Below are 27,698 nucleotides of genomic sequence, written 5' to 3'. Positions count from 1 at the left end.
GCAACAATCATTCCATCTACTCCCTATTAGTATTGCTATAATTGTCCTACTTAGTACCCAACTAACAATATGCTTACCCAGGGTTAGGCTTCACACCATTATCCAATGGGATAGGTTGAAGTCTGGCTGGACTTTCTGGTGGTTCCAGGTTCGGATCTAGGCTAAGAGACTTTGAGGATGAAGTGGAGCTAGCCGTTGACGTGGAGAACTGAGGCCTCACCCTAATCTCACATGAGTCTTGGCTCCAACCGAGAAAGCTGCGATTCACACGTGGATCCATAAGTTCGGGACCTTTGTCGAGAGAAGACACTGGATCAAATACATGAAGGAATTCATGCACTGTATGTCTTTGAAATTCTTATATTTAGAAGATATTTTCAGGGAAGGAAAACAACTTATTGCTGAGAAAGCTAAATCCCTCCCAAAAAGTGTGGGTCTAAAACTAGTTGGAAAACCTGGAAGCCAATCACGTGAGTTTCTGGGTCAGAATAAATCAAATATCTAATGCTATGAAAATGCAATATGGCAGACAGTTCTCATTCAGTCAATGTTGAGAATTCATTACTACATAAAGGAGAATGCCAGTGTGGCAATGCACATTTTTAAGTGTTAAACTGCATATGAAATTCAGTATGCCATACCTCCAAGTGTATATAAATAAAAAAAAGAATATAGAAATGAAATATCAAGAGGTTTGTGGTGAAATGCTGAGAATTCCAAGAGTCCCGTGCAACTTGCACAAAAGTCAAAACAATAAAATACAGAACTGAAAAATGACAAATAAGCTGAAAACAGCCATAAAGTGCAAACAAAGGCTATTATTTCTGATTTAACTTAAGGGAAATATACTATTAAGCTGTCTTCGATTCAAAAACAGAAAAAAGAAATACTTCTCTTCAACCTTCGAACCCTGATAATAAGCAAAAGCATAAAAAAAAAGTTTTAAAGCAATAATTTGAAACCAGCTAGAGTTGTGTTCACTTATAGCTGCATTCTGAGCCAAGGATACTAATTGAAAATTGCAAATCAATATTTCACTTGTTACAGGTCTCTAAATGAACTGTCCAATCATGTAAACTCATATCACTGGAAACTAAGACATGATAGGCAGTGGCATAGCGCAGTTCACTGGGGGCCCCCTTAGTGTAAAACGATTATCGAGATGATGCCAGAGTGGGACGGATGCAAAACAGATAGCTAACCTCCCCTCCCCCCATCGTTGTACAATAAATCAACTTTTACCGCAAATACCCTGCTTTCCCATTTTTTGTCATCGACTTTGATTATATGTATCAGTTTTCAAAACTAAACCAGGGTGGTCTGAATTTCTGAGAAATAATTGAAAGAATTTTTTTTTCCTCTTACAGTGGCCCAGCTAGGATTCTTGTTTGGAGGAGGGGGGAAGCTTTGTGCACCCAAATATTTTGATCGAAACATTTTAAAAAAATTAGGTTACATATAATACACCCGTATTTAAAAAAAATTTTGTTTGGGGAAATTGCTTCAAGGATAGTAAACACTCCTTTTAACTTAGAGGTGGATGCATTCTCGCTGTGCCAGGTCAAGATTCAACGTAAGAGCCACTCACATTACGCTTCTAATACTAATAGCACGTTATATACTCAAGCAAACTTGTCATTCCAGTTATGGGGGTTGAACCGGGCATCTAGATTGTCAATGGTGGCATTATAAGGCCAATTGAAATCTGCTATGAAGAAATAGCAGCAGACTCCTGTCTTGAGAGATAGAATAAAGCGGTGATGGAATTTTATTCACTGAAAATTTGTCACTCGATGAAATACCGATGCCCCCTCCGTCGCACGGGCACGGTGTTTAATTTTGGTGTTAGTGAACCTTGTAATGGTCGGATTGACCATTACTGGTTTTGGTATATTGAATTAATTAATTGCTGGCCAGCTACAAGGTGTAGGGTTAAGTAATATGTTTCCATGTGTGTACTTTTATGTTATTATTGCATGTAAGTGTATGTGCTTAATGAATTGTGATTTTTGCTGTATATTAGATTCTCCTGTTTTTAGCTTTCCGCTTGGGGGAGCTAGCTGCCTTTCAAAAGTCTGTTACAGTGGAATTTTCGAGTTCTACGGGTTCCACGTCCACGGACATTTACCCCAATTATAAATAAGGCCAGTGGGCTTTAGAAAAAAAAAACAACAGTTTTTTACTACCTCCACAACGACGAAGACCCTTCGAAAGTCTTGTCCACTCAGGGTGGCTAGACTGAAAGACTGAGAAGTAAATGTAATACTTGGCAAATGAACATCTTCGAGAGTCTTGTCCACTTATGGTAGCTAGACTGATGTCTGAAATTAATGTATCATTTGGCCAAGGAACCCTCTACAAAAGTTTAGTCCACTTATGGTGGCTAAACTAATGATGGAAAATATAAGTAGCATTTGGTAAAGCCAACCCATGTTTGACATCCCCAAGTTTCCCAGTTAGCAAAGATTTGCATTTATACGATATTGCCGAGTCGCATCATAATGCCTAGCGGGCTGAAGAAGGATGCTGCGTAAGGAAACGCAAGACTGGTTGGAATATCAATTAAGTCGAGGGTAGGCCACAGATATAGTTAGGCTAACTCTGTGTTAATGAAAGTACCAATGGTTAGGCCATAGTTACGCCTTTGCTTGAATTAAGGAAATTGGTTGATTATGTAAATGCACATATGGAAACACTTTGTAAATGTGTAAATAATAGCAACGTATAATAAATCCATATAATCCTACTAGAACTGTTATGATTTGCTTAAGTAATTACAAGAATTATGGGGATGTCCATTTTAAACCAGTTGTTTATTCACTTTCTGTACATGTATAACGAACCATGGACTAAAAAATATAAATCGTTATGTGAAATCCCCTTTCGTAATTCCGGCGCAAATATAATCTGCTCGCTTGGTAGCCAGGGTGAGGTGAAAGGAGAGATTTGAACTATAACACCATTAAGCCTTGTTTCCATGATTATGAAAAAATATAAATATGCTGACCAAGGCAGTAATTTATTTTATTAAAAACATAAACTAAACGTAACATTTCAACCTTCTAGCATGGTCTTCTGTACTTGATACAGAGTCTGAAGAAGATTTTGCTAGAAGGTTGAAATGTTACGTTTAGTTTATGTTTTTAATAAAATAAATTACTGCCTTGGTCAGCATATTTATATTTTTTCAGAGATTTGAAGGATTAAAGCAGGAAGTAATCCAGAGGGCCAGATAGAAACAAGGGACTTGGGGGGCGACACTTTCACAACCTCAATATTATTATTCATAATTTTAACGATGAAATTTATTTTCGAGAGACCAGTAATATTTTTTAAAGACTTTTTCATGAAACAAGAACCATTTTGTTAATAGATCATCAGTGCTCGAAGATGCTATCCGCCCACAAAGAAAAAAATCGAAAGCATTCCCCAGCTAGGATAATTAGCACAAGCATCCTCCTCCACCTTCAGCATTGTCTTCACGTTCATCCATACAAGGATCCTTCCTTCTTTCCCCTAACTCGAACAAGCAAATTCACAGCTAGGAATTTTCACTTCGAGCACTGTACACCTTGCATGGTAGGATAGGGGTTACTGGACATAAGGGCTCCACTTCCTGAGTTTTGGGCTCCTTTGAAGTAAAACGTAACAGGTGTGGACAATGTGGGAAATTTATCGCAAATCTTATTTCAATTTCATATTGAGGCTGAGCCCCCCTTGAAAATATTTTTGGGAAGTTACATTTCAAATATCACGTGTAAAACCAATATTACTGATACAAAAGGTAATGAATTATCAGGTTGGTTTGTTTAGGTATTGTGTAACAATTAAGGCAACGACTGGTTGAGGGTTGAGCAACTGAATCCTTCTACTGGATTCATAACTGTACTACACTACACTACTTTTACGACAAACTACGTTACAAAGTTATGAGATGAGAGAATTTTCTTATCGATTGCCATCTGTGAGTAAGTTAATTCTACACTTCGGAGAAGACACATATGTCAAGTTGCTTGGCCCCCTCTGGCTGAGACAATACTGCTTAATATCGCAGATGTCGTAATATGATATATTACTGTGAACCAGATTTCTGTTTCGTAAATCCTCTTTTTCTTTTTTTAATATGCGACACTATCTTTTGAATTTCTGGGATTATATAAAATTTCAGGAGCACAGAGAGAGTACATTGCGGGGCCCTTACACCTCGGGGCCCCCTGCATTGCGGGGGTTGCGGGGGCGGCCGCTACTCCACTGACAATAGGTCTACTGGCATACATACATAGGGAGTAATCAATGTATATTGATTTACTGGTTACTGCTTTAGTTAGGGAGTAATCAATGTTTATTGATTTACTGATTACTGCTTTAGTTAGGGAGTAATCAATGTATATTGATTTACTGATTACTGCTTTAGTTAGGGAGTAATCAATGTATATTGATTTACTGATTATTGCTTTAGTTAGGGAATAATCAATAGATATTGATTTATTGATTATTATACTATTTATTGATTACTATTATATTCTTATTACTATTGTCTTTTGTATTTGTAGTTATACATTTTAGTATCAATCTTTTTTTGAGTATTTCTTACAAGTATATGTATGTATTGTTTCACATCTAGCTTACTGCTCCATGCGCAGTTTATCATATACATAGCATTATATTGACAAGGATTAGGGGGTAGAGCAGCCCTTGGCTGAACCTTACCTGCTAAATAAAGAAAATGTATTATTATTATTAATGATCGGGAACATGATGTACTGGTGGCATTTGGCAAATCCCCATAAAAAAATCTTGAGAAGTAAAATCCGGGAATCCAGGAGGCCAAGTTAGGATGAGCACATGGCTACTGGCCCTATGCAGGCAATAAAAAAGAGTTACTCTAAGGTAGACAAATATAAAAAAAATGTCAATAAAGTTTCAAGTAATTAATTTTTCCTTTATTATATTTTTATCCAGAACACCATGTATTTAGAAAATACAAATTTGGTAATTTATAGGTCCTCCAGTTCCCCAAATTGCATAGCTGTACCTATAGCTATTTCAGAGACACTAGAGGATCACATGGTCATGGACAGACTGACATGACCAGAAGGGGACTTATATTTCAACTTTTGCTGATTGGCATATAAAAGTAACAAGTAACTTTCAAAATTCTATTCTACATATGGATTTCTTTTAGTTCTATAATTGTTTACTACCACTACCACCACTACTGCTACAACTACAACTGCTGCTGACTACTACTACTATTGATGACGATGATGATTACAGATGGCATTTACAAGAATAGCCTACCATACTACATTCACAAATACTTACAAAAATCTTCAGGCCGGTGTTTGCTAACAATTCTGAACACATAGTCAGTAGATTCCTCTTCATCTTCACTCAGCTTCTCCTCATTCTTGATAGATGGCAGCACTCTACCTTTCCTTCTTAGTTTAGGGAAGACTTTACCTACAAGTTAAAAATTTATTGTGTGCCATTTTCCCCAAAACTGATAATGAAAACAGCTGAGGAGTACAGGGGAAAACTTATAAGTCCAATTTTATCATCTTGCTGGTGTTGATAGCATTAAATAGCTGTAGTTTTGTATGGTGTAACTTACAGATGAGAAACTGGGTAAGTCCAGCAAAATGTGAAAGTTTAAACAAGGGGAAAGTAATGAGGCATGAAAGTTTAAATTTGTTGTTCTGTTAAAAAAAAACTGAAAATGTGACTTATCAAATTTTCCCTCTAGACTCTTCAGTTTCAATAATCATAAGATTAAAACCACATAATTTTCTTGTGATACAATTCTGAACACAAATGTATAACAATTCAGTAACATATCCACTTCAAAAAAATACAAAATGTAGAGACTAACTGCAAATGTTCATTTCGTGAGGACAAATTTCTGATCACATATGTAAGAAGATAACAGTGTAGAGGCTGTATTGTGTATAAAGCAAGAATACAAACAAAGGTGTTTATTTTGCAAGAGTTTATGTATTTTAGACAAAAATTAAACATTACCTTTCCCCCTCTGTGACCAGAGTGGCGGATCTAACTGGCCATGGGGAAGCAGGCCAGTTTCTAGGCAGCTCAAAAAGGCCAGCAGGTGGCCACCTTTTGGGAAGTGGATCGGTGGTCGCTGGACACCATCCTGGCCAACAAGAACAATTGTCCCGCCACTGTCAGCTGAAAATTTGAAAATTTATTGTCAGTTCATGCTCAGTTGGACATGTTTAAATAAAACAAATTTTACATGGCGTCTACCAGTCAAGAAAGTCATGAAAGTAAAGAAGAAATAAACAAATCAAGTAGGTCAAGAACTCAAGAAGAAGTCAAAAATTATACTTGTGGTCAAGAATTTTTGCTATTACAATGATTGATTGATTGATTTAATTTATTTGCCTTCCCCTTTTTTCCCCCTTTAGCTAATCACAGGATGAATGCTGGTATGATGAGATGGGTGAAGAGACAATAATAAACATATAGTGATGACAATGGAGCCCCACAGAAGATGACACAGGCTGATAATCCAGATGCCAGACCCTAGCTTGTGTCAAATGCAGTCCAGGATGTACTCCATGAAAAGGAGCATTAAATTATTACATACATTAATAAAGCAAGTCTAATTATCTTGTTAAAGTACAGCTTCAGTTTTCATCTTAACCGGCCTTGTGGTAGGGGTTTTGCATTAAATAAAAAATATTTACTTTTTTATTTCTAATTTTAACTTTATCTAAGTAGGGGTCAAATAAATAAAGGTTAAGAAAAACGAAAAAAGGTCAAGAAAAGGTCAAGAATTTCGGATTTGTTTTTCCAGCAATACATATATGGCATATAAAGAAGTAAGATCAATCAAAGAAGGATTTCAAACCAGAACAAACTGCTGTAAAGATAAAGATGGGCTACTTCTTGGAGATAAGGAAACAATAAAGCATAGATGGAAAGAGTACTTTTCTACACTACTTAATTCAACACAGTCAGTGAACGTCCACAAAAATACTAGCAGGAAAAGAATTGCCAGAAAAAATTAACAACCAGTGAACTCCCCTACAAGGCGAGAATCTAAAAAAAACATTAAAAGCCCAAGAAACAGAAAAGCTCCAGGAATAGATGACATACCAGCAGAGCTATGGAAAAATGGAGGGATCAAACTCAAAGAGAAATTGTTTCAATTGATAACACACATATGGAATCGAGAAGAAATGCCTAATGACTGGCAAAGAAGCATAACTTGTCAAATGTACAAAGGGGGATAAATTGGAATGCAAGAACTATAGGGGTATTTCACTTTTATGCACACCATATAAAATATTCACATCAATAATAAGAAGCTGATGGAAACCATATGCAGAAACAATCATAGGGATAGGGGAATACCAAGCTGGTTTTTAGGAAAGGCCCCTCCAGCATGACCAGATATTTACAGTAAAACAAATATTGGAGAAGTGTTGGGAAGGAAACGTACAAGGTCCGCCCATAAAGAAACCGAACTGTCAAAAAAAAACCAAACCAAACAAAAAGATACTGTATTCTGGCAACACTGCAAATAGCTATATCTAAACTTCCCGTCAGTGCATGTTTCAACCTGTTACAGGCAGTCGGTATCGGGGCAAACATGTGTCAGATGCAGGTCGTGTGCAGGCAGCCTACAAAATATGTGCATCAAGATGGAACAATGTTACAGCATTAAGTTTTGTTACAAATTGGGTAAATCGTTTACCGAAACGTTACAGATAATATGGGTAGTGTATGGTGATGCAGGATTATCAAGAACGTGTATAACTGGTTCAATCGTTTCAAAGGTGGACGTGAAAGTGTTGAGGATGGACCAAGATGAGAACGACCTTCAACGTCAAGGAATGATGACAATGTGGAGAAAGTTCCCAAGGACTGATCCACCATGAATTTGTCCCTGAAAACAAAACAATCAATCAGTGGTATTACAAGGAAGTGCTTGGTCGACTCAGAAACAGGATGAAGCCGGTTAGGAAGGACCTCTGTGATTCTAGCCAATGGTTTCTGTTACACAATAATGCTCGGCCTCATACCGCATTGTCTGTACAACAATACGTTGCTAAGCATTCAGTGACAGTGATCAATCACCCTCCATACTCTCCGGACTTATAACGTACTGATTTTTTTTCCATTTTCCCAAGCTTAAGTTGGCTATGAAAGGGCATAGATTTGACGACGTCACGGACATTAAATTAAATGTTCACGTATTTTGCGAACACTTACTGAGAATGACTATCAACAGTGTTACCAAGACCTGTATAAACGCTGGTCAAAGTGTATTGCCTCCTCTGGTGATTATTTTGAAGGTGATAAAGTCATTTGAAGGTAATTACTTGCTTTCTTTCCTAAAAAACAAAAGTTCGGTTTTTTATGGGCGAACCTTGTAGATGTCTTCCAAATCTTTGTTGACTTCCAGCAAGCTTATGACTCTATAGATAGAGATATGATAAGCCATATCATGAGAGAATTCAGAATACCAGAGAAGTTAGTCAGATTGGTAGAACTGACAATGAAGAGTACCTTTGCCTCTGTATGCATCCAAGCAGAATTGGGAGACTTCTTTGAGGTAAAGCAAGGACTGAAGCAAGGAGATGGACTGGCCCCACTCATTTTCATCCTGATGTTGGAATACATTATCAGGCAGCTACGAATTGATACCAGATGCATTCTACAATACAAATCTACACAAATAGTTGGATATGCAGATGATATTAACATCATGGGTAGATCACTTAGAAGAGTAAAGGAATTCAAGGACCTGAATGAGGAAGGCAAGAAAGTTGGACTAAAAATAAATGACAATAAGACAAAGATACTGCTCCAGTCAAGGAAAAGAAGAAACTGTGAAGAGAACATAGTAATAGAAAAATTTAACACTGAAATGACCAACAAGTTCTCATACTTACGTACAAACCTGAATGACAAAAAAGAAGAAATAGCAGAAATACAAGCACATATTCAAACAGTAAACAAGGCCTACTTCTCGATATTACCTTTAATCAGATGTAGATATGTCAACTGGAGAGCTCGAGTGATGCTATTCAAAACACTCATTCGCAGTATTGTAGTATATGGATGTGAAGCATGGACTCTTACGGAACAAGCTGCTAACAAACTTGTCTCATTTGAGCATAAAATCCTCCGAAGAATCTTTGGCCCTATTCAGTCACAAGGAGTGTGGAGAATTAGATATAATGACGAAATTTACAAACTTTATAAGGATGTACCTCTCTTCATATACATAAGAATAAAAAGACTAAACTGGGCTAGTGATGAAGCTAGAATGGATAAGAACCGGATCCCTATGAAGTTGCTAGGAGTAAATATGGGAGGAAGAAGACCTGCAGGAGGATCAAGGATTAGATGGGAGGACAGTCTCCAGAAGGATGCAGACTCCAGCCTTCACGTCAGAAACTGGAGAAGTGCAGCCCAAGACAGAACGTTCTGGAGGAAGAAAGTTGGGGAGGTAATGACCCGAAAACGAGCCAAAGTGCCATAGGTAACAGTGTACTATTTTACAGATTTGTCACTCACAAAAGAAACAATAATAAAGACATTCACTATTTGAGTGCGGAAAATGCAGTGGACCCTATACATTCTCCAGGAATCAGTGGCTAATACAGAACTTGAATTGAGGATAAAGTTCTGAAGTTTTGTTATATTGGGACAAAGAAAGGTAAATATACAGGGTGTCTCATAAGTAACAGCACAAACTGACATAGGTGAAAGTTCACGATAATAGAAGCAAAAAAAGTATCAGTAAACATGGGTCTGCAAAGGAGCCATTTTCGAGATAATCGCGAATGTGTGATTATAAGTCGCCACTGACTTCATTGTTTGTAAACGTCATCCTAGTTGGTAAAATGCTAATAATGTGTGTGAATGTGTGGTTACATGCTGTCATTGATTGCATTTTGTAAACACCGAGCGCTTTACTCCTTGCGCGGTCCGAGGTTTGCTCTTTGTTTACAAAACAGAACATTTCCAAGAGGTGGCGTTGCAATCAAACAGAACATTTCCGAGAGGTGATGTTGTATGGATACAATCAGTACACAGTCTAATCACTCTGTGTTTACAAAATGCAATCAGTGACAGCTTCTATCCACACATTCGCACACATTATTAGCATTTTACCAACAAGGACGACGTTTACAAACAACGAAGTCAGTGGCGGCTTGTAATCACACATTCACAATTATCTCGAAAATGACTCCCTTGCAGACCCATGTTTACTGAGACTTTTTTGCTTCTATTATTGTGTACTTTCAACTGTGTCAGTTTGCGCTGTTACTTACGATACACCCTGTATAGGTATAACTATCTTACAGAAGCAAACAATTTTCCTTGCTGTGTGCTAAATAAGGAATGGACAAAAGCTAAGTTCTATTGTATTTACACATAATTAACTTACCTTGCTGATGGCAATGGACATACACAATTTCATCTACCCGTACATTCATGGCATAATCCCAGTACAAGCTAGAAAATTAAAGAAAAGGACAAATAATAATTGTACATCCAAATGGTAATTCAAATAATAATGCATGACATAAATGGTTGATATTAATGTCTGCTGCAGTGGTTAAAACATAAACCTGTTGATGTTTCTACCAAACCTCCATTATGATCTTCATTTAATTTCTACATCCATTGTGCATCCCTGATGGCACAGTGGTAGCATCGTTGCCTTGTAATCAAGGGGTCCCGGGTTAGATACCCAGTGGAGGCACATGGTGGTTTAGATCCCACTTTAAAAAGTAGGTCCAGTACTGATTAGCCTTACTGCACATAAAGTGGACTTAAAACACTAAATCATTCAATCAATCAATCAATTTCTACATCCTCATGAAAATTCAACAAGCTGTGGGTTCAAACATCAACTGCTTTATGTTTTAACAGATATGTCTTTGGAATGTAGTGCATAACATGGAAAAATATGAAGAATTTTATAAACACATGAGTATTAATACTATGAATAATTCCAAGGCAAGATTCTAATTCTGAAAGCACCCAATAAATGCTGATAATTGAGCACTAGTGTTTGTAAGGATTTGTTGATTTTTACTAGCAGAAAATATCCACAAATTGCACTGATTATTCACATGGACACATGTATACTACATTTCACAACAGATAAACACATTTATAGTATTGTGCATCAATAGAACACAATTAAAATTTGTATTATTAAGTGCGTATGTACTGAAATCATCACCACAAAAGCATGAAAAAGAAGATACAGGAACATATATATACTTCACACAGAAATTATCCCCACTATTTGATTAGAAAGATACCTTAGGCCACACAAAAACATGAGTCAATGTGAGGAAAAAATATTCCTTTCATTTTCAAATTTCCAGGAAAAAATTGCAATATTCCATTTTTTTTTTACATATTGTTCATATTTTTCAATAAACATATTACAGAAGAGCTTTAAGCAACTCACTGCTATAAATAAAATATATTTCCACCGATATCAGTGCTTGAAAGGGGGGGGGGGATGTGAGGGATGGTATCCCCCTCCAGGCACGTATCCAGGAATTCCTTTCGGGGGGGGGCTCAACACCATTTTTTTAAGGGGTATAGTAAGAAGCTCACAATTGTATGTTCAAGACCAGTGGTGGCAATTGGGTTCCAAAACGAAGGGGGGTGGGGGGTGCGGAGGGCGTTGCAAGGAAAGTTTACTTGTTTACTTTCTCTTGGTAGACTAGACTTAACATTAAGTTGCCATAATGTTGAGGCAAGAAAATAAAAAATGGGGAGCAACTATCCCTTAAATCGTCGCCACTGTAAGGCTGTCATTTTAATCAGAACGTGAAATCGGAAAATTTTTACCACTCGACTCCTCTGTTTCCATGCATTAACATTGTGTGCCGGAAACATCTCAGTATGTGTGTTTGTCCATTTCTTCTCATCAGGCATAAAAACATCTATGGTGTATTTGAGTGTTTTTACGAAGCTGTTACACATGCACGGGATGGACAATCCACTCGACAACGCAGATTCAAATTGTGGGCTGCGAACTGGACGCAGACAGCTCTCGAATATTTCTCTCTGATTCGAGCCTGAACACCACTAACGTGTCTTGTCCTTCCATGTTTGTAGCTCTTATGAAAGCCGAAACCCACCAAATTGTTCAGATTCTGGCCTTAGCACTCACAAGTGTTCAAAAATGCCTGTCACAGCTTTCGCTGTCTCGTCATATATCGGCACGAAACAAAGGAAGTCTTCTCGAATACAGAGGTGGATCACGAAACAATTAATGCACAGTGAAAACCCTTCAGTTCCCAACACATCTAATGTTTCGTCTCCCAGTATGATCAAATGCTTACTCATTTATCTCCAGGACGTGCCCAAGGGAGGGTTGGTGAGGTCATAACCCAATTTGACCCAGTATTCTTTTTTTTTTTTTAAAAAAAAAAAAGAGGAACGTCAAAGACAAGAAAAAAATGGCAAAATCAGGACTGACCACCAAAAATAGTATGCGTAACTCGTCTCCCTTCCGAAAATCCTGGGCACGCCTCTCTTTATCTCGGACACATTTTTTTAAAATCAACTCACCAGAAGTTTTTATCATTCCGTATTGGAGATTGAGGTAAGATGCGTTCTTCCTGCAGGTTTGGATATGATCCTTTAGGGTGCTGTCGTCTGCCTGCCTTCACGCCTAACCTTAACAAGGCCCTAATTTTCCATTCTTGTGACTTGGATTTCCAAGACTTAGGAAGGTTTCAGACTGAAGGGACACGCAATACATGTCGATTGGAATGGGCCAATCAACAGCAACGTTTCACACTGTAGCGACACAAAAGGCCTATTCCTCAGTTTTCTTCTCTCTCCTATATTTTCTGTGCTTGTTCACTATACAGGCAACACCTTACGATTTGATATACACAGGACATGAACTATGTAGACATGTTAACAAAAAATCGGTTGAAGTCAAGGATGGCTAGGTGGTTCAGTTGGTAGAGCCTGATTTCCGCCTAAAATGTCTACATATGCAACATCTTCTTGCTTTCTCTTCTCGACATTCATAAAATTTTCGGCTGTCTCTTTATGGTAGTTAAGTTTTTGAATGTGTTTCGAACCCAGTAGGCTCAAACAAAAGTTTTTTTTTTGTTTTTTACCATGAAATTCTCGGACTGCATATACGAAATTTAGTTCTGGCAAAACTAAATCATCACTCAAAACTTTGATTTTCAGTTGATCCATGCAGCTTATTTCTGTTTTAATAAACCACTCCAATATACGGTACTGCTGAAATATTCACGAGAGAGAGAGAGAGAGAGAGAGAGAGAGAGAGAGAGAGAGAGAGAGAGAGAGAGAGAGAGAGAGAGAGAGAGAGAGAGAGAGAGAGAGAGAGAGAGAGAGAGGGGGGGAGGGGCAGGCGCCTTGATCTCTTCGGCCCTCGAACCGAAATAGCACTACACTGAGGCCCCGGAAGTTCTGCTGTTGTCAATGTCTTCATTTTCGAATCACTATATCTTATAAAGCAACCAGATAGGACGCTGACTGATCTGATCACCAATCGACAGTATGAATTGTCTTACCTCTGAAATCTCATTAACCGATTCTTTGTACAGATCAACCGAAAAATTGAATCCGCGTATTTACGTATATCCTCATGGTTAATCCCCCTAGTAAAAGTAGTTGACTCCTTCTCTCATTCAAGAACGTACCCTCTCCCGCCTTCCAGAGATTAATAATTACCACGAATCGCCCTACGTGTGGCGCTACCTTTGTTGTGCAGCTTCCAAATGCTGACAAGTTTCTACATAGTGCTCAAGTGCGCTGCGACAACACCGAAAGCGCAAGAAAAGTTTACCTGCAATATTATCAACAACAGGGTTATAGAACATTCTCCGTCTTGCCTCGATAATTGTCTATCTCCTTAAATCATCGTCACATTATTCAAAAAGCCAAAAACCTAATTTTATCTAGTGTAAAATAAAAACTTTCTGGGGGGGGGGGGGGGGGGCTCGAGCAACCTCAACCCCACCTTGGATACGTGCTATTAACAATAACAGGGGTATAAAACATGCTCCGTCTTGCCTCGATAATTATTTCTCTCCTTACATTATTTTCACATTATTCAGGAAGCCAAAAACCTAATTTTATCTAACGCAAACTTAAAAATTTCCTGGGGAGAGGGTCGAGCCCCCTGTGCCCCATCTTGGATACGTGCTATTATCAATAACAGGGTTACGGAACATTCTCCGTCTTGCCTCGATAATTATTTCTCTTTCCTAAATTAGTCACATTATTTTATTTCACACCACAAGAAACCAAAAACCTCATTTTATCTAGTGTAAACCTAAAACTTTCGGGGGGGGGGGGGGGGCTCGAGCCCCCTAAGCCCCCCCTCTGGATACGTAATTTTTCAGTAAGCATCCCTCCCTCACCCCTGCTGTATCATTATCACCATGTAAAAATCTTAGTAGCATACCCTCAACTATCCCCAAGGCTCAAACGAACATGCCCCCAGCTAAGAATTTCCACTTCAAGTGTTGATCGATTTGCATCTCATATTTTCATCTTTCATTTTACACAATACAATACTAAATACTAAAAACTCATTTTATAAAAGTTTCCTAGGTTTTATTAAGCTAAAACTAAAGACATAAATTCATTTAGATTAAATTGTAGCTTCAAGATAGTTACCACATCAAAGTATTCCCTATGAATACTGAAACTTCAATGGAAATATATTTAAATTATCACAGAGAGGTATGTTTAAATCTTTAACTTTCTTCATGATAGCTCAAGTACATTTTCAACACTTATGTATATAATATATAAGTGGGAATACAGCAGTAAAATCCATCAAATAAGCTAGGCATTAAATATTACATAATATTCATAAAGCTTCATTGTTACATACACTTCCAAAACAAGAGTATAACATAGTACATTCACCCATATGCTATACAAGAACTGTGCTGTGCCAAGTACCACCACCTTGTAAGCCCAACTGCTGCAACAATGAGATAAAACTTACACCATCTGAGTTTGTGTTGACGATCGCCTGAAAGGTGCGTGTGCTCTTGGCTTCGTTGTTGTTAAATTGGGGAAACTTCCTCTCCTAAGGAAAAAGTAATATTTTTTTTCAATACTTACTTTCTTCTCCAGCTGCAGATTTAACGTAATGCATCCCAGAAATTTTATTATTGCAATGACCAGATTATTTATTTGTATCAAGGTAAGTCACTGGTACAGTATGAAAGTATAGTCCATGTACCTTAGTTCTGTGAAATATATTTCTAATAAGTAGTTTCTTGTATTTCTATTTTTGTTATTTAGCGCTGATTTATGTAAATTCTGTGGAAGGGATTTGGTGGGGGGAGGGGGGTCTGGACCTCATGGAGCCCACCCTTTAAATTAGGGATGGAATCTGCCTTCTGAAAAGAACATTTTAGAACATTTTTCATGTGATATTTTAACAAGTAACCACACTCCAAAAAATACTCGTAAACAGATTATTATGTTTTGCACTTCCATTCAGTATTGTAGGCACTGGGTCAAATAAAATTAAAATCATAAAAAAATATAACAGTACCAGTTTGAATGGAATTATTTAACCATAAGAAATAAATGACAGCCATTTTTATTCGTAATGATAAATATAAGAACAAAACTGGAGTTACATGTATATTTTGATCTACCGCAGAAATTGGTACTTCAGAAATAACATTGGAATAATGGTAGACAAAAAAATGGAATTTTTAGTACTGTTTAATGTTCTAACATGTGCAGAGTAACAGTGTCCTAAGGTAATGATACATTTGCATTACATTTGAAATGAGTAATTTGTGTTAAGAGCTCTATTTGGAAGAATTTAGCATTAAAACTTTGACCTGTATCTCTGGATCCAGTACTTCTGATCTAAATTCTGGATCCAGTACTTCAGATCCAGCTCGTTGGATCCAGTACTTCAGATACAAAGACCTGGATCTAGGTCTTCAGAAATGGATCTGGATCCATTTGGCCACTGCTACTCTAAATATGTCCTTGTGTTCAGCATCTTAAAATTAGTAAAAATGGCTAATTCCACTTCAAAATGCATTGTCCAGTGTTCTGACATGTGAATGTTGGAATATTTTTAAGTACACTAACATGATATATTGTCCACCAAGATTGGAAACATTTTGTGCATTATGAAAGGAATTATGAATTATGAATACCTTTGAAGTATGATATAGAATATTCACAGCTGGATGGCTCAAAGCAGCAAAAGAAATTGTCTATCTTGTTCCAGTATAGAAGACACACTTTTGGAGAGGTATGCGTAGTTGTAATTTTTAAAATTAAACACCACCAGGCCCATAGCCAAATTTTATTTCAGGAAAAGGGAGGGTGGTTCATCCTTTATCAGCCAGCATCTAAAGGCAAAAAAGTGGGGGTAGAAGTCCTGACGATGAATTTCTCATTATATTACAAAGACGCTTAATGGAAGTAAAATTAATTACCACTATACACTATTTAAATTATAGATTTATGGAATTTTGGGTGGGGCTCCAGTCCTCCACCTGGCCACGTGCCTGCCCACTACAGAACATATTTGGCATTTGCAAATTACCCACTTAAGGAGTTAACAGTTAAAAGAACAATTTACTATTTTATCACATTGTAGTTGAATATGTGGTTATTAACCTTAGCTCTTATTTGAATATGAAAAAAGGCTTGGGGTCCTCTTGAAAATACTTGATGTGAAGTTATATCATAAATACAACATATAAAATTACTAATACTGGTAAAAGTTCATGAATTACAAAATTTGATTGTTTATCCTGTACAAATGACGCATCATTAACTGAATCTGCCTACTGGACTCATAATTGAAGACAATTTTAATTCAGTACGTTTATGATTAACTGTGTACAATATTTTTTTTCCTATCGATGGCCATCTGTGAGCAACTAAGTTAATTCGGCATTTCAGATGAAACTCACATGTCAAGTTGCCCGGGCCCCTCTGACTAAGCCAGTATGGTTATGATTATTGCAGATATCGTTTTGTGTAAAGTAATTGGGAACATACTTAACCACATGTCTGCATATTAAAAATAGTAATACAGTAATAACAATAAAAACACCAAGTAGTGAAATTATTTGTGGTGCCTGTTGACGCATATGATAGATCTATCTCTGATTGTTGATACTATCATGCATCTTCTAAGTTCACCACCAGTTAACAAGAAGAGAGGAGTCTTTCTGTTCATTGCCCACTGCAAAGAATTTCCAGTTTAAATTGTGTTATTCATCCACAACATCTGTATCTTAATAAACAACACAGAAAACACATAATCAGGGTGATTTAAATAAATAATTTATAGAGTAATGTACATGATTTTGTAGATATCAGAATCACTTTTCATGAAAGTACATTAATGTTGTAATCATTTAATGATGTTTATTAGGCTGTAAGAAAGGAAAAGAAAGGAAACAAAATATATGTAGTGATGGAGTGAAGCTCACACGAAAGGAAATGTAACATGTAAATTGTAAACACACTTACATTTCTCTTGATTTAAAATTCAATAATTCTTATGGACAAAAATAGCAAACATTTTGTGTAGAAAAATATACTAATCATGTTAAACCGTAAATAGTGTCATTTGATTTGATTTGATTTGTTTTTTTTTTATTTGATTTAGTTTATTTTACTTCGCGTTTTGTGCCTCTTGGCTAATTTGCGAAGATGGGGATGAGTGATGAAATGATGAAAGTGATGAATGGACATTCACAAACAACCAAGCCCGAGCGGGATTCGAACCCGGGACCCTTGGATTCGCAGCGCGATGTGCTAACCACTCGGCCACAGGATCCGGCTGTGTCATTTCATTAAACTTCAAATAAACACGGTAGCTGATATTTTGCAAGCTATCATTTAAAAATTGCCAACCTTCAGTTACAAAGACTATAACATATTTAAAGTTACAATTTAGAGTACATCTAGAATGTTTTATTTTCACTGGAAGAAAAGTTACTGAATTAGTTTCATTAACACACTCAAAAACATTCCATAGTAGGTTCTTATATAATGTATCAGAAACGGAAAAGTGCAAATTTACATAATTTTTTATTTTCCTTTAATCAAACTGTTCAAATATTTTACATGGTTGTTTACACAAAAAAGCCTTTATATATATATATATAGTATATAAAAATACTATCAAAATGATTTTTATCCACCCTGCTCTGAGGTGAAGTCGAAAGCTCCGACAAACTTTTACAGTGTCTCATCATGTTGTTTACGTGTTTTGTGTGCTGTTTAACAAGAATGGTGCCGGCAAATGGCATAAGAAGTTTTATAATGTCCTATCTGTATCTCGGATGGCCACCGTGGCTCAGTCGGTAACGCATCTGACTACCATGCTCAAGGTCCCGGGTTCGATCCCTGGCCGGTTCAAATCCGGGAACTTTTCTAATGTTGGAAGCGGCCCTGGCACCCATCCAGCATCGAATGACATGGGTATCTGGGGGAAAAACTGGGGGGTAAAGGTGGTCAGGGGCATGATGCTGATCACATCACCCCCACTTATGACCGGATCAAGAAAGTGTGGGGCGTTACCCCCACACCCCCTATACGCCTTCATGGCATGGTGCTAAGCACAGGGGAGCACTTTACCTTTTTACCTTTTTTTATATCTGTCTCTTAAATTGATTTTTTGCATACAAGAACATTTCAGGGGACACCCTGCATTGTGGAGGTTCCAAGAATGATCACTACCCCACAGGTTTTTAATAGAATTTAGGTTAAAAGAAAATACTACTGTTTCGGGTATGAAAAAAAGCGGTGATTCATACATATGTGCTTGTCAGAGAATTTGATTGTTTGATCAATTTTCGATCACCATCCACTTAGTTCCGAGTACATAGTGTTGAAGTGGTTGTAGCAGTTAATACTGAAACTAATCGAGCAGTAAAAGTCAGTGTTGCAGAAAAAAATAAGTAACTCCTCTGAGCATTATATGGCATGTAAAGTGTGTAGGCTTTCTGTATAGGAAATGGACAAATGTTGGCACATCTGCCACATGAGAGCTCCACTAATTTACATTATACCCCATTTATATTCATGAAGGTTCAAAAATCAGAGTATTTGCAATTTGTAAATTTCTAAATCCTCATAGTTATGCAAATTTGTAGTGTTCTATAAAATGTTTAGCTGTTACTCCCTGCACACATGAACTTACCAAAATGCTGAAAATATCCCATTTCTGCCACATGCAAGGAATTAAATTCAGAAAGAAAATATGTTTACCTTTTGTCCTGGACCTCAGATTCAGTGTATCCATTCATCAGCTGATTGGGAGTCCATTTGATGGTAAGTGACTGGGCTGTTTGATGTAGTGAAAGATAGCCAGGCATTGGTTCTGTGTGATCCTTCTGGAAGGAAACATTTACATAAAAATATCTATTGTTGATTATGTTACTCTTTTATAATTTTACTATAATTGCAATGATGAAGATGAATGATAAATTGATGAGATTGATAATGGAACCTACTCTACATCAGATATTAGATTCTGTGCCTTTTCAACCTGTTCAAGCGGCTCCGGTGCCCACCACCCAGTGTTGTATAAAGTGGGTACCTGGAGGAAACTCTGGGGGTAAAGGTGGTCAGGGGCATTGTGCTGATCACATCAACCCCAGCTCGGCTGAGATCAAGAAAGTGTGGGGCCCTAACCCCACACCCGCCTTCATGGCGTGGTGTAAAGCACAGGGGAGCACTTTACTTTTTACTTTTTTGCCTTTATACCACCTATTAACTTTAACAATGTCAAAATATATACTGCTAGATGTCAAATTTTATGGTATTGATATAACATTGACTTTGAATTTTATACAAAGTCCCTCATAAATTAATTGGAAAGGAATATAACAGTACAAATATATAATGTTATAAAAAATAAACTTCATGTAAAATTCAAGTGTGAGGGTCAAGTTGCATGACCTTGAAATCAAAATTTCAATAATTTGACAGTGCAAATTTTTGTGAAAAGAGCTTCAAAACAATCATATGCATTTCTGTTACTCAATTGACAAAGTTCTGCTTATTTTCTCTTTTTGCTCTGAATGTTGAAATATACCATCTTACCCAAAGTTGGTAACCCTGTTGCTAGGAAATATGGGTCACAGAGCTCTGAAAATCCATGCATATAACTTACTTCCCAATTGTAATGAAAATCGTAGAGTAAGGTTGGGGTCTGTGTGATTTGGTACAGGCGTGTCATTAAAATGGCACCCTAAGACCACGGAAATGTATAGAGGATATGAAAACTAGCAACTTTCCTTAGTAATATTTTTGCGTCATTTTGGCATTACAAATGTTCAAAAAAGCACGTTTTGCCACCTGCATGCCGGCAACCCAACACAACTTTAAATGCATCGGGGACGTTTGTTCCTGTTGTGAAATGGCGTGTACCAGTGTTGCAAGGAACATACATATTCTGAGAAAAATGACATAGTACTACCAACCACATTATGTGTTGTAAAACGTAACGAGGAACATGTCCATTAACCCAAAGGGAGATACGAAAAACACTGGAAAACAAATAAAGTATGGAAAAGAAAGAGCTGAAAACACCTGAGGTAGAAGGAAAATAAACAAAATTTTGCCTCAAGTGTGTCCAAGGTCAGAACTAGAAATTGCTGTCAGAGGAAATGCCTCAAAGGATGAAGAGTTTTTAATAACGCCCTGTGTAAAGTGGAACCTCAATTTTACGTTCACAGAATTCATGTTTTCCCACGTTATACATTTAATTTTGATGGTCACAAAATAGCAAAATGTTATTTTTCCTGACTTTACACGATTCTGCATAAAGTTTATTCAGCTTGATCCCCCGAAAAACATAAAATAGAAGACAAAAATGGTGATGGGCATAAACATTGAAAGTAACAGGCACATTTAAGCATACAGCAACAATGTATCTTCCCTTGAATATATGAGTAACATTGATCTAAACTTTAATGCAGGAGCATACACAATTTATACAAAATATCACTAGATGATCTTACCGGCAAGACAAGGACATTGTTCTTCCCATAGAGGAGAGTAGCTCTACTGTTTTGGTGCAAGGACTCGACGTAATCCTTTGCCGAAATGGGAACACTGCGATGGCCTTCTTCTGAACTTACTGCATGAAGACTTCTTTTGAACTAAAACATGATTCAAAATAATTTTTTTGTAACTTATCATTCTTTACTATACATATTAAACAATGAAAACACTAACCACGTTTTTAACAGTTATCAACTTGAATGTCTAGTGTCAAACCCATGTATGAATGCAAGTATTTGTGCCATAGTGATGAATTGATGAAAATTTCACAAATACAATAAAGTACTGCCATAAAATTTACCGACACCCATATCCTACAAATTCAATGTAAATTTACAAATATTCAATGAATCAAATGGCTGCAATATGCTTTGACTTAAAAAATATAACTGCATATTTTGACACTTACTTTACGTAACCAGCGTACATGAATTATTTCATCATCAAACTGCAGGGACATTGTTAGGGGAGGGGCCAGGGGGTGCCTGGCCCCACCAATTGCAACTGTGCCCCCCAAACAAAATTTCCATAGAATAAAAATTCATTAATACTATACAACATTTTCAGGGAAATGTGAAGCAGAACTGGAACACTGCACGGGGAACAAATAAATGTAGGACACCAAAATTTCCACTCCTTCGTTGAGGTTACCCTTGCCCCAAATTCCTATAAACCAGAGCTTCGAACTTTTCGTTGCAAATGACCCTTCCCTTACAGATGGAATCAACAGTATGGCATCGAGAGATACATTGAGTATCTCCAATAACTGATAATGTTCTGAGATTTAAAATTTCTTCCAGCTTCAACTTCAGAGTTTGTGTTCTTGCAAGTATCTCATTTCAAGTTGCTGTGGGTGCGATCTCATTTTCTGATGATAATTCTTACATAAGAATCAATTATCTTGGACCTGTCAATGTATACATATTGTTATTTTGTTCAGCTTTCTGTTTCATGGAAACAAATTTCCTAAGCTGAATAATCTAGTTACGTCCCAGTCTAACTAACTAATGGTCTATCCTTCTTAAACCTGAAGGTTTATTGCTGCAGGAACACAAGCCTTCCATCTGTCCCTATCCTGGGCAAGATCAATCCAATCTTTTCCATCCTTACCGATTTCCTTCATATCCATCTCAACGTTATCCCTCACCTTCATCTTACCCTTCCAGCAGGTCCCTTACCATCAGGTTTCCAAACAAGAATCCTGTAAACTATTCTATCCTCTCCCATTCCATCTACATAGCCTGCCAACCTAAGTCTTTTTGATTTAATCATTCTAATAATATCTGGACATGAATTCAAATTATGCAGTTCTAAATTATGTAACCTTCTCCACTCACCTGTCTCCTCATCTCTTTTAGGTCGAAATATTTTTCTAAGAATTTATATTTTCAAATACTCTTAATTTATGTTCCTCTTTTAATATAAGGGACCAAGTTTCACATTAATATAATACTACAGCAAAATTACTCTTCTGTATTTTTTGACTCAAATATTTGTATATTTTATTTTTTTTGTAATATTTTTGTATTTTAAATTATATTAATTATAAAATGCAACAAAATGGAAGATTGTTTCACTACTTAATGATATATCAAATAACTAATATTGTTGGCAATTATAGCACTACATTGATATATCTGCATTAGCTGATATCAATAGAATATTGATAAATATGTTCCATCCCAAGGTAACAAGTGCACAGAAATTTCATAAGGTGCATCCTAGGAGAAACTACCACATACATGCACACCCTTGGTGACAACACCTAGCACAGAAAGTCTACTCACATTCAGTGCTGGCCGTCTACTTGTGGGAGGAGTGGAGTGGCCGCTCGATATTCTGTGTCGCTGCACCAGTTCATCTGCTGGAGGATCTGTCCAAAAATGGTCCTGGGTTTTTGTTTTTGAGTAGTCTACAGCACAAGGACCAACTGGAAATAAGAAAAGATTAATGTAATGATCTGCATAATCACAAACATATGACCAGTCAACACTTCCAACCAATAAACAGGCACATAACCATACACCTACTAAATAGGGTTACCATGATACGTTCATGGATTTATTTCAAGTATTATTTATCTATTAAACGTATTATTATATTTATTAATAATGACTTAATAATACTCAGTGGTGAACGATGAGACTCGGTGAAGTACACAGACTTCTCTCAGGTAGAGGGATAGTGTTAGGCAAAGACAATATTCACAGCACAGAGAAATAAAACCACATTGATGCAGTAGGTAAAGTAAAAGTTTTTTTTTTCTTTATTTATGGCAATAATAATGCGAATATACTTGAGACGAAGGCGAAGATTTTGCTTTGTCGATGAATTGACTCAACTAAAATGCATAAACTCAATCGGCATGACTATGATCACATAGACCTAGCTTGCGCCCCGAACTACCACACCAAGAGATATGTAATAATAATTAAGCCAATATTTGCTTTCTAGCCTTATAGTCCAAATTAATCATTAGGGTAGCTTTATTTCTTAACGAATAATGGTTGCAGTACTGTGCACAGCATCAATGCATGGCCATCGGCATACCTATGATCGCATAGGCCTAGCTTGCTCCCCGAACTACCATACCAAGATGTATGCACAACACCGAGGAGTTTTTTTTAGGTTTAAAATCTTCGTCGATCCGTGGCGAAAGTGTGATATTTCTTACGCGACATACTCACTTATACACTATTTTCGAGAACACAGATTCAAGTACAGATGAATCACTCACTATTTACAAAAAGATGCTACCCACAAAACCGACATCTATACATGTTTAGAAATACAAATTCGTATAGTGCACTCTCTCAAACATAAAGATACATTAAATTACCCATAATGTAGCATAAAATACAATAAACAATAAACAAAAGATATACATTACAAACAAGGTGCATTATTACATATTATAACAAGGAAATACACTTTCTTTCACAAAATAAATATATTAGTGACATATTTTCTACTGGTGACGTCACATAAAAATATGGATCATATCATCTGCTCCTTCCTTTCGGAAACTAAGTTTCTGGAAGGACGTTATCTACCTGGAGGAAACTTAGTTTTTAAAGTACAAACTCTTCCTTGTTATCCTCCGAAAAGTGCACCAGTTTCAGGTTATCCAAGTTAACCTTACCATATAATTCTTTAGTCCTTGGAATTAGCAATGTCACAACATTATTTTGCACTTTGTCCACTAGATAAGGTCCTACCCACAACATAAATAACTTCTGAATGGTCCTATCTAGTGAGGAGCTTAAGGAATTGTTTTTAACTATCACGAAGTCTTCAACTGTCACTGTCTTGGCGTTTTCCTTCTGTTTTATATTCTTCGATAGCTTCATCTTTTCCATGACTTGGGCTAAGAATAATTTGGACTTCCAATCTGGTTGGGCTTCTTCCTGTTCAGGCCAATTGAAATGTGTTAGGAGTTCTCTGGGAATAGGACGGTTGAAGAACAGTTCAGCAGGCGAATATCCATGGTCTCAGAAATAGAATAATTAATCAGCCAAATGACTGCAGGCGTATGTTATCATCAGGCTTACCATCAATTTAAGGGGCTCATACAAGATGAATATCAAGGCACAATAACATCTCATTGTTGCCACTTTTTCAGTTCTTCTTTCAGGAGCTTTCTTTAGGCTATAGGTATGGGATATGGAGATCGATACACAGGTTCTGTTGTGGTGAGTTCAATCTCGCACTGGAAGTTTTTAATAGTACCTGGTCTCTCGGAAAATACATCTCTATGCTTCAATAAGACTTCTTTCAATTGGCTTCTACCCCTTTCGCATAAAATCTCATTCGCATTGACCTTCTGAAGAATGTCGTCAGGACTAGCCATCCACTGATCGACATGGGAATCTTCACTGACCTTTCTTACACACGTCCCTGTCGAAGATCCATTATTCACGAGGTCCTGCTCTACCGGAACTCCGTCTACGGTGAGGGATAACTTCTCGCGCTGTAGGTCAATTCCTGCTTCATATTTCCTGAGGAATGGGTAGCCCAAAATAAAGTCAGCTTCGAGACCATGTCCTCCAATAAATTTCTTCCCGCAATCTCCAGATCTACTTGTCTACATCCCACAACTCTAGTTTTGTTTCTCCCAGTGAAATCAGTCAGCCTAACATCTGAACATGGTTGTAACTGCAATGACGGCAGCTTCTCTTTAATCTTCTTCCAAATGGCGTAGCTCATGAGATTACATTCGCTGCCAGTGTAAAGAACACAAATAAAATCGACGCCTGTTACAGTGGCTTTAATTAACGGAGCCCTGGGTAAATTTTCCTTTCTAACTGCCTGTTGCAGTGCTCTATCTAAACTTTGTTCTCCTTCATTGAGAGTCAGCACAACCAAAAGATGATTACATTCACTATTCATAACGCTGTCATCTGTTCCCAGAGAAGTCCAAGATTTTAGCCCAACCATGATCGGGAACAAAGAATTCACGTTGGGCGACTGGCTAAATCTGACTGCATACCACTCGGATTAGCACTCAACAAAAGTCTCTTGTTATGTCGACGCTTTGCCGTTGGTCGTTCGTCAAACGTGAAGCAGAAGGTTCAAATGGAGGCGCCGTCGCCCTGAAGTTACTGGGTTCAGAGGCGTTACGTGAAGAGTTACGGGAATGGTCTTCTGGATCAGATCTGGAACGACGCGGCCCACGTGCGTAGTTGTTCCTGCCATCCCTTCTCGGAGGATTACGTCGCCTGTTATAATTGGGATATCCATTTCTATGATTCTGCATAACTTGTCTGACCCTGGGCTGTTGGTTTCCAATCCTATTTTGTCTAGGAGCATTTCCCTGGCCAGCACCTTCTCTATTCCACACCGGCTTCCAACTGTCCTGCTCCTCAAGCACCTCGAATCTATTTAGAAAATCGGCTAGCTGTCGTACAGTTTGAGGAGAATTACCTAGACTCAGACTGCGAGCTCTATATGGAAGCTGGGAGATGATTAAATTCACAATCTCAGGTTCTATGTCGGGCAGACAGATTGCGGTAGGCTGAGTAAATAGGCCAGGCATATTCTTCCATGCTCATACCGGACTGCTTTGAGTATCGGCGACATCTCACTGCTGTGAGCTGCCTTTCTTTGGCCTCTTCTGAAGCATATTGTTTGCGAAAACGACGGCAGAAATCAGAATAGGACTTGAACTCTAACTGGTTTGCTCGAAACCAATGCTTAGCCTGGCCCTTGAATAGCAGAGGAATAATTTCCAATCGGTATTCGTATGGAATCTGCACTAAATCAAAGTTGATGTTAAGTTCTTTTAAGTACTGCTCAGCATTCTGGGCTTCCAGGTCTCCCTTGAACTTCGACAAGGAATTAAGGTCTGCCATCTTGAAGTTCCAGTCATTGTTGATCGCTGAGTTCTTGCTGAGTTCTTGGTGGCGACTCATCTGACCCCCTTCTCACCTTTCTATGCCTTCGTGTTTGCCTCCTGATTTTTGCTCGATACTGAGAATCAGAGCTGGTACTAGAAGAGGAGAAACCTCGATCTTTCTTCCTTTCCGGACGTTTCCTCTTCGCTCCTTCTTCATAAGGACTGTGCCGTGCCCTACGAGATTCACGCTCTCTGTAACCTCTGTCATCGCCTGAAAGACTAAAGATATGTAGAACTACAGAAGCCACTTCATGAGCTCTTATATCAGTAGTGTCTCGAGGGTGAGAGACTTGTTTTCCTTCTCTAGTTCTCTCTCCACCGGCTCCGTCCATCACTTTATTTAGTTCAAGGTTAATAGTTGGCAACACTGCACTCTCAGCAACTGCAGACGGGTGACCAGCTGTTCGAGATCCAGTTTCTATTTCCGTTTGCCGGGAAACGTGCATAGTCTCTAACTGATTCGTAAGTTGTTCTACTTGAGTCTTTATTTCCTCAACGTCCTTGCTTCCTTGAGACACAACTACGGTAATCTGACTAATATTTTCTTGGACCTCAGCCCGGAACTGTATTCTGTCAGCCTCGACCTCGGGCAACAACTGTTCCATCGTCAGCTGTTTTTCAATAATTCTATTACACTCCCCAGTGAATCTCGAATTAATATCCTCCACATCTATGCGAACATTTTCCGTGGCTTTATTAACATCGGCTTCCAAGCTACGCCGGAACTCATCAAAGTCTATCTCTCTAGCCTGCCGGATTTCTTCAGAGAATCTGGCCCTAGTTTCCTCGTTCTCAGACTTCAGTTGTTCAATTTCACAAGCCATCTCGCCGATTTCTGCTCTTAAAGCTTTCATAGATTCATCGTGTTGCTTACCGATATCACCCCTTTAATAACGCACATTGTCTGCCGATATCTTCCTTTAATATTTCAGACTGTTTGCTAATATCAGCCTTCAAGTTGTTGATGGAATCAGCTTGGTGTTTAATATCAGCCTGTAAGGTTTCAGACTGTTTGCTAATATCAGCTTGTAACGTTTCCATACTTTCAACTTGCTGCTAGTGTTGCCCACGAGACGAGACTTTGGCCTGTCTCGTCTCGTGAAAATGCTGTGAAATGCTGTCTCGTCTCGAAAATATTCGTTTGTCAAAGGGACACATGATCAATCTCGTCTCGTCTCGAATTTATAAAAGCCTGTCCCGTCTCGTCCCGTGGGCAACACTACTTGCT

The 27,698-nt window shown here is 37.8% G+C and overlaps 1 protein-coding gene across 2 annotated transcripts in view; it reads right to left on the bottom strand.

Annotated features, from left to right (window-relative positions):
• LOC146002485 (small G protein signaling modulator 1-like) overlaps positions 1-27,698 on the bottom strand; it is a 408,832-nt gene that overhangs the window by 64,408 nt on the left and 316,726 nt on the right. Inside the window, exons 7-14 of one of the 2 annotated variants that reach the window (XM_083140359.1) lie at positions 22,863-23,005; positions 21,033-21,173; positions 19,276-19,400; positions 15,014-15,097; positions 10,427-10,494; positions 6,022-6,186; positions 5,326-5,463; positions 78-291 (exon numbers count right to left, since the gene is read on the bottom strand). In XM_083140359.1, coding sequence (XP_082996485.1) covers positions 78-291; positions 5,326-5,463; positions 6,022-6,186; positions 10,427-10,494; positions 15,014-15,097; positions 19,276-19,400; positions 21,033-21,173; positions 22,863-23,005 — 1,078 coding nt within the window. The remainder of the gene's footprint in view (positions 1-77; positions 292-5,325; positions 5,464-6,021; positions 6,187-10,426; positions 10,495-15,013; positions 15,098-19,275; positions 19,401-21,032; positions 21,174-22,862; positions 23,006-27,698) is intronic. The other variant, XM_083140360.1, reaches the window with a different exon arrangement.

Source organism: Lepisma saccharinum, chromosome 18 (assembly GCF_977018435.1).
Source record: "Lepisma saccharinum chromosome 18, izLepSacc3.1, whole genome shotgun sequence".
NCBI lineage: Eukaryota > Metazoa > Arthropoda > Insecta > Zygentoma > Lepismatidae > Lepisma > Lepisma saccharinum.
Note: the sequence above shows the minus strand (reverse complement) of the source record. Positions and strands in the feature narration are given on the sequence as shown.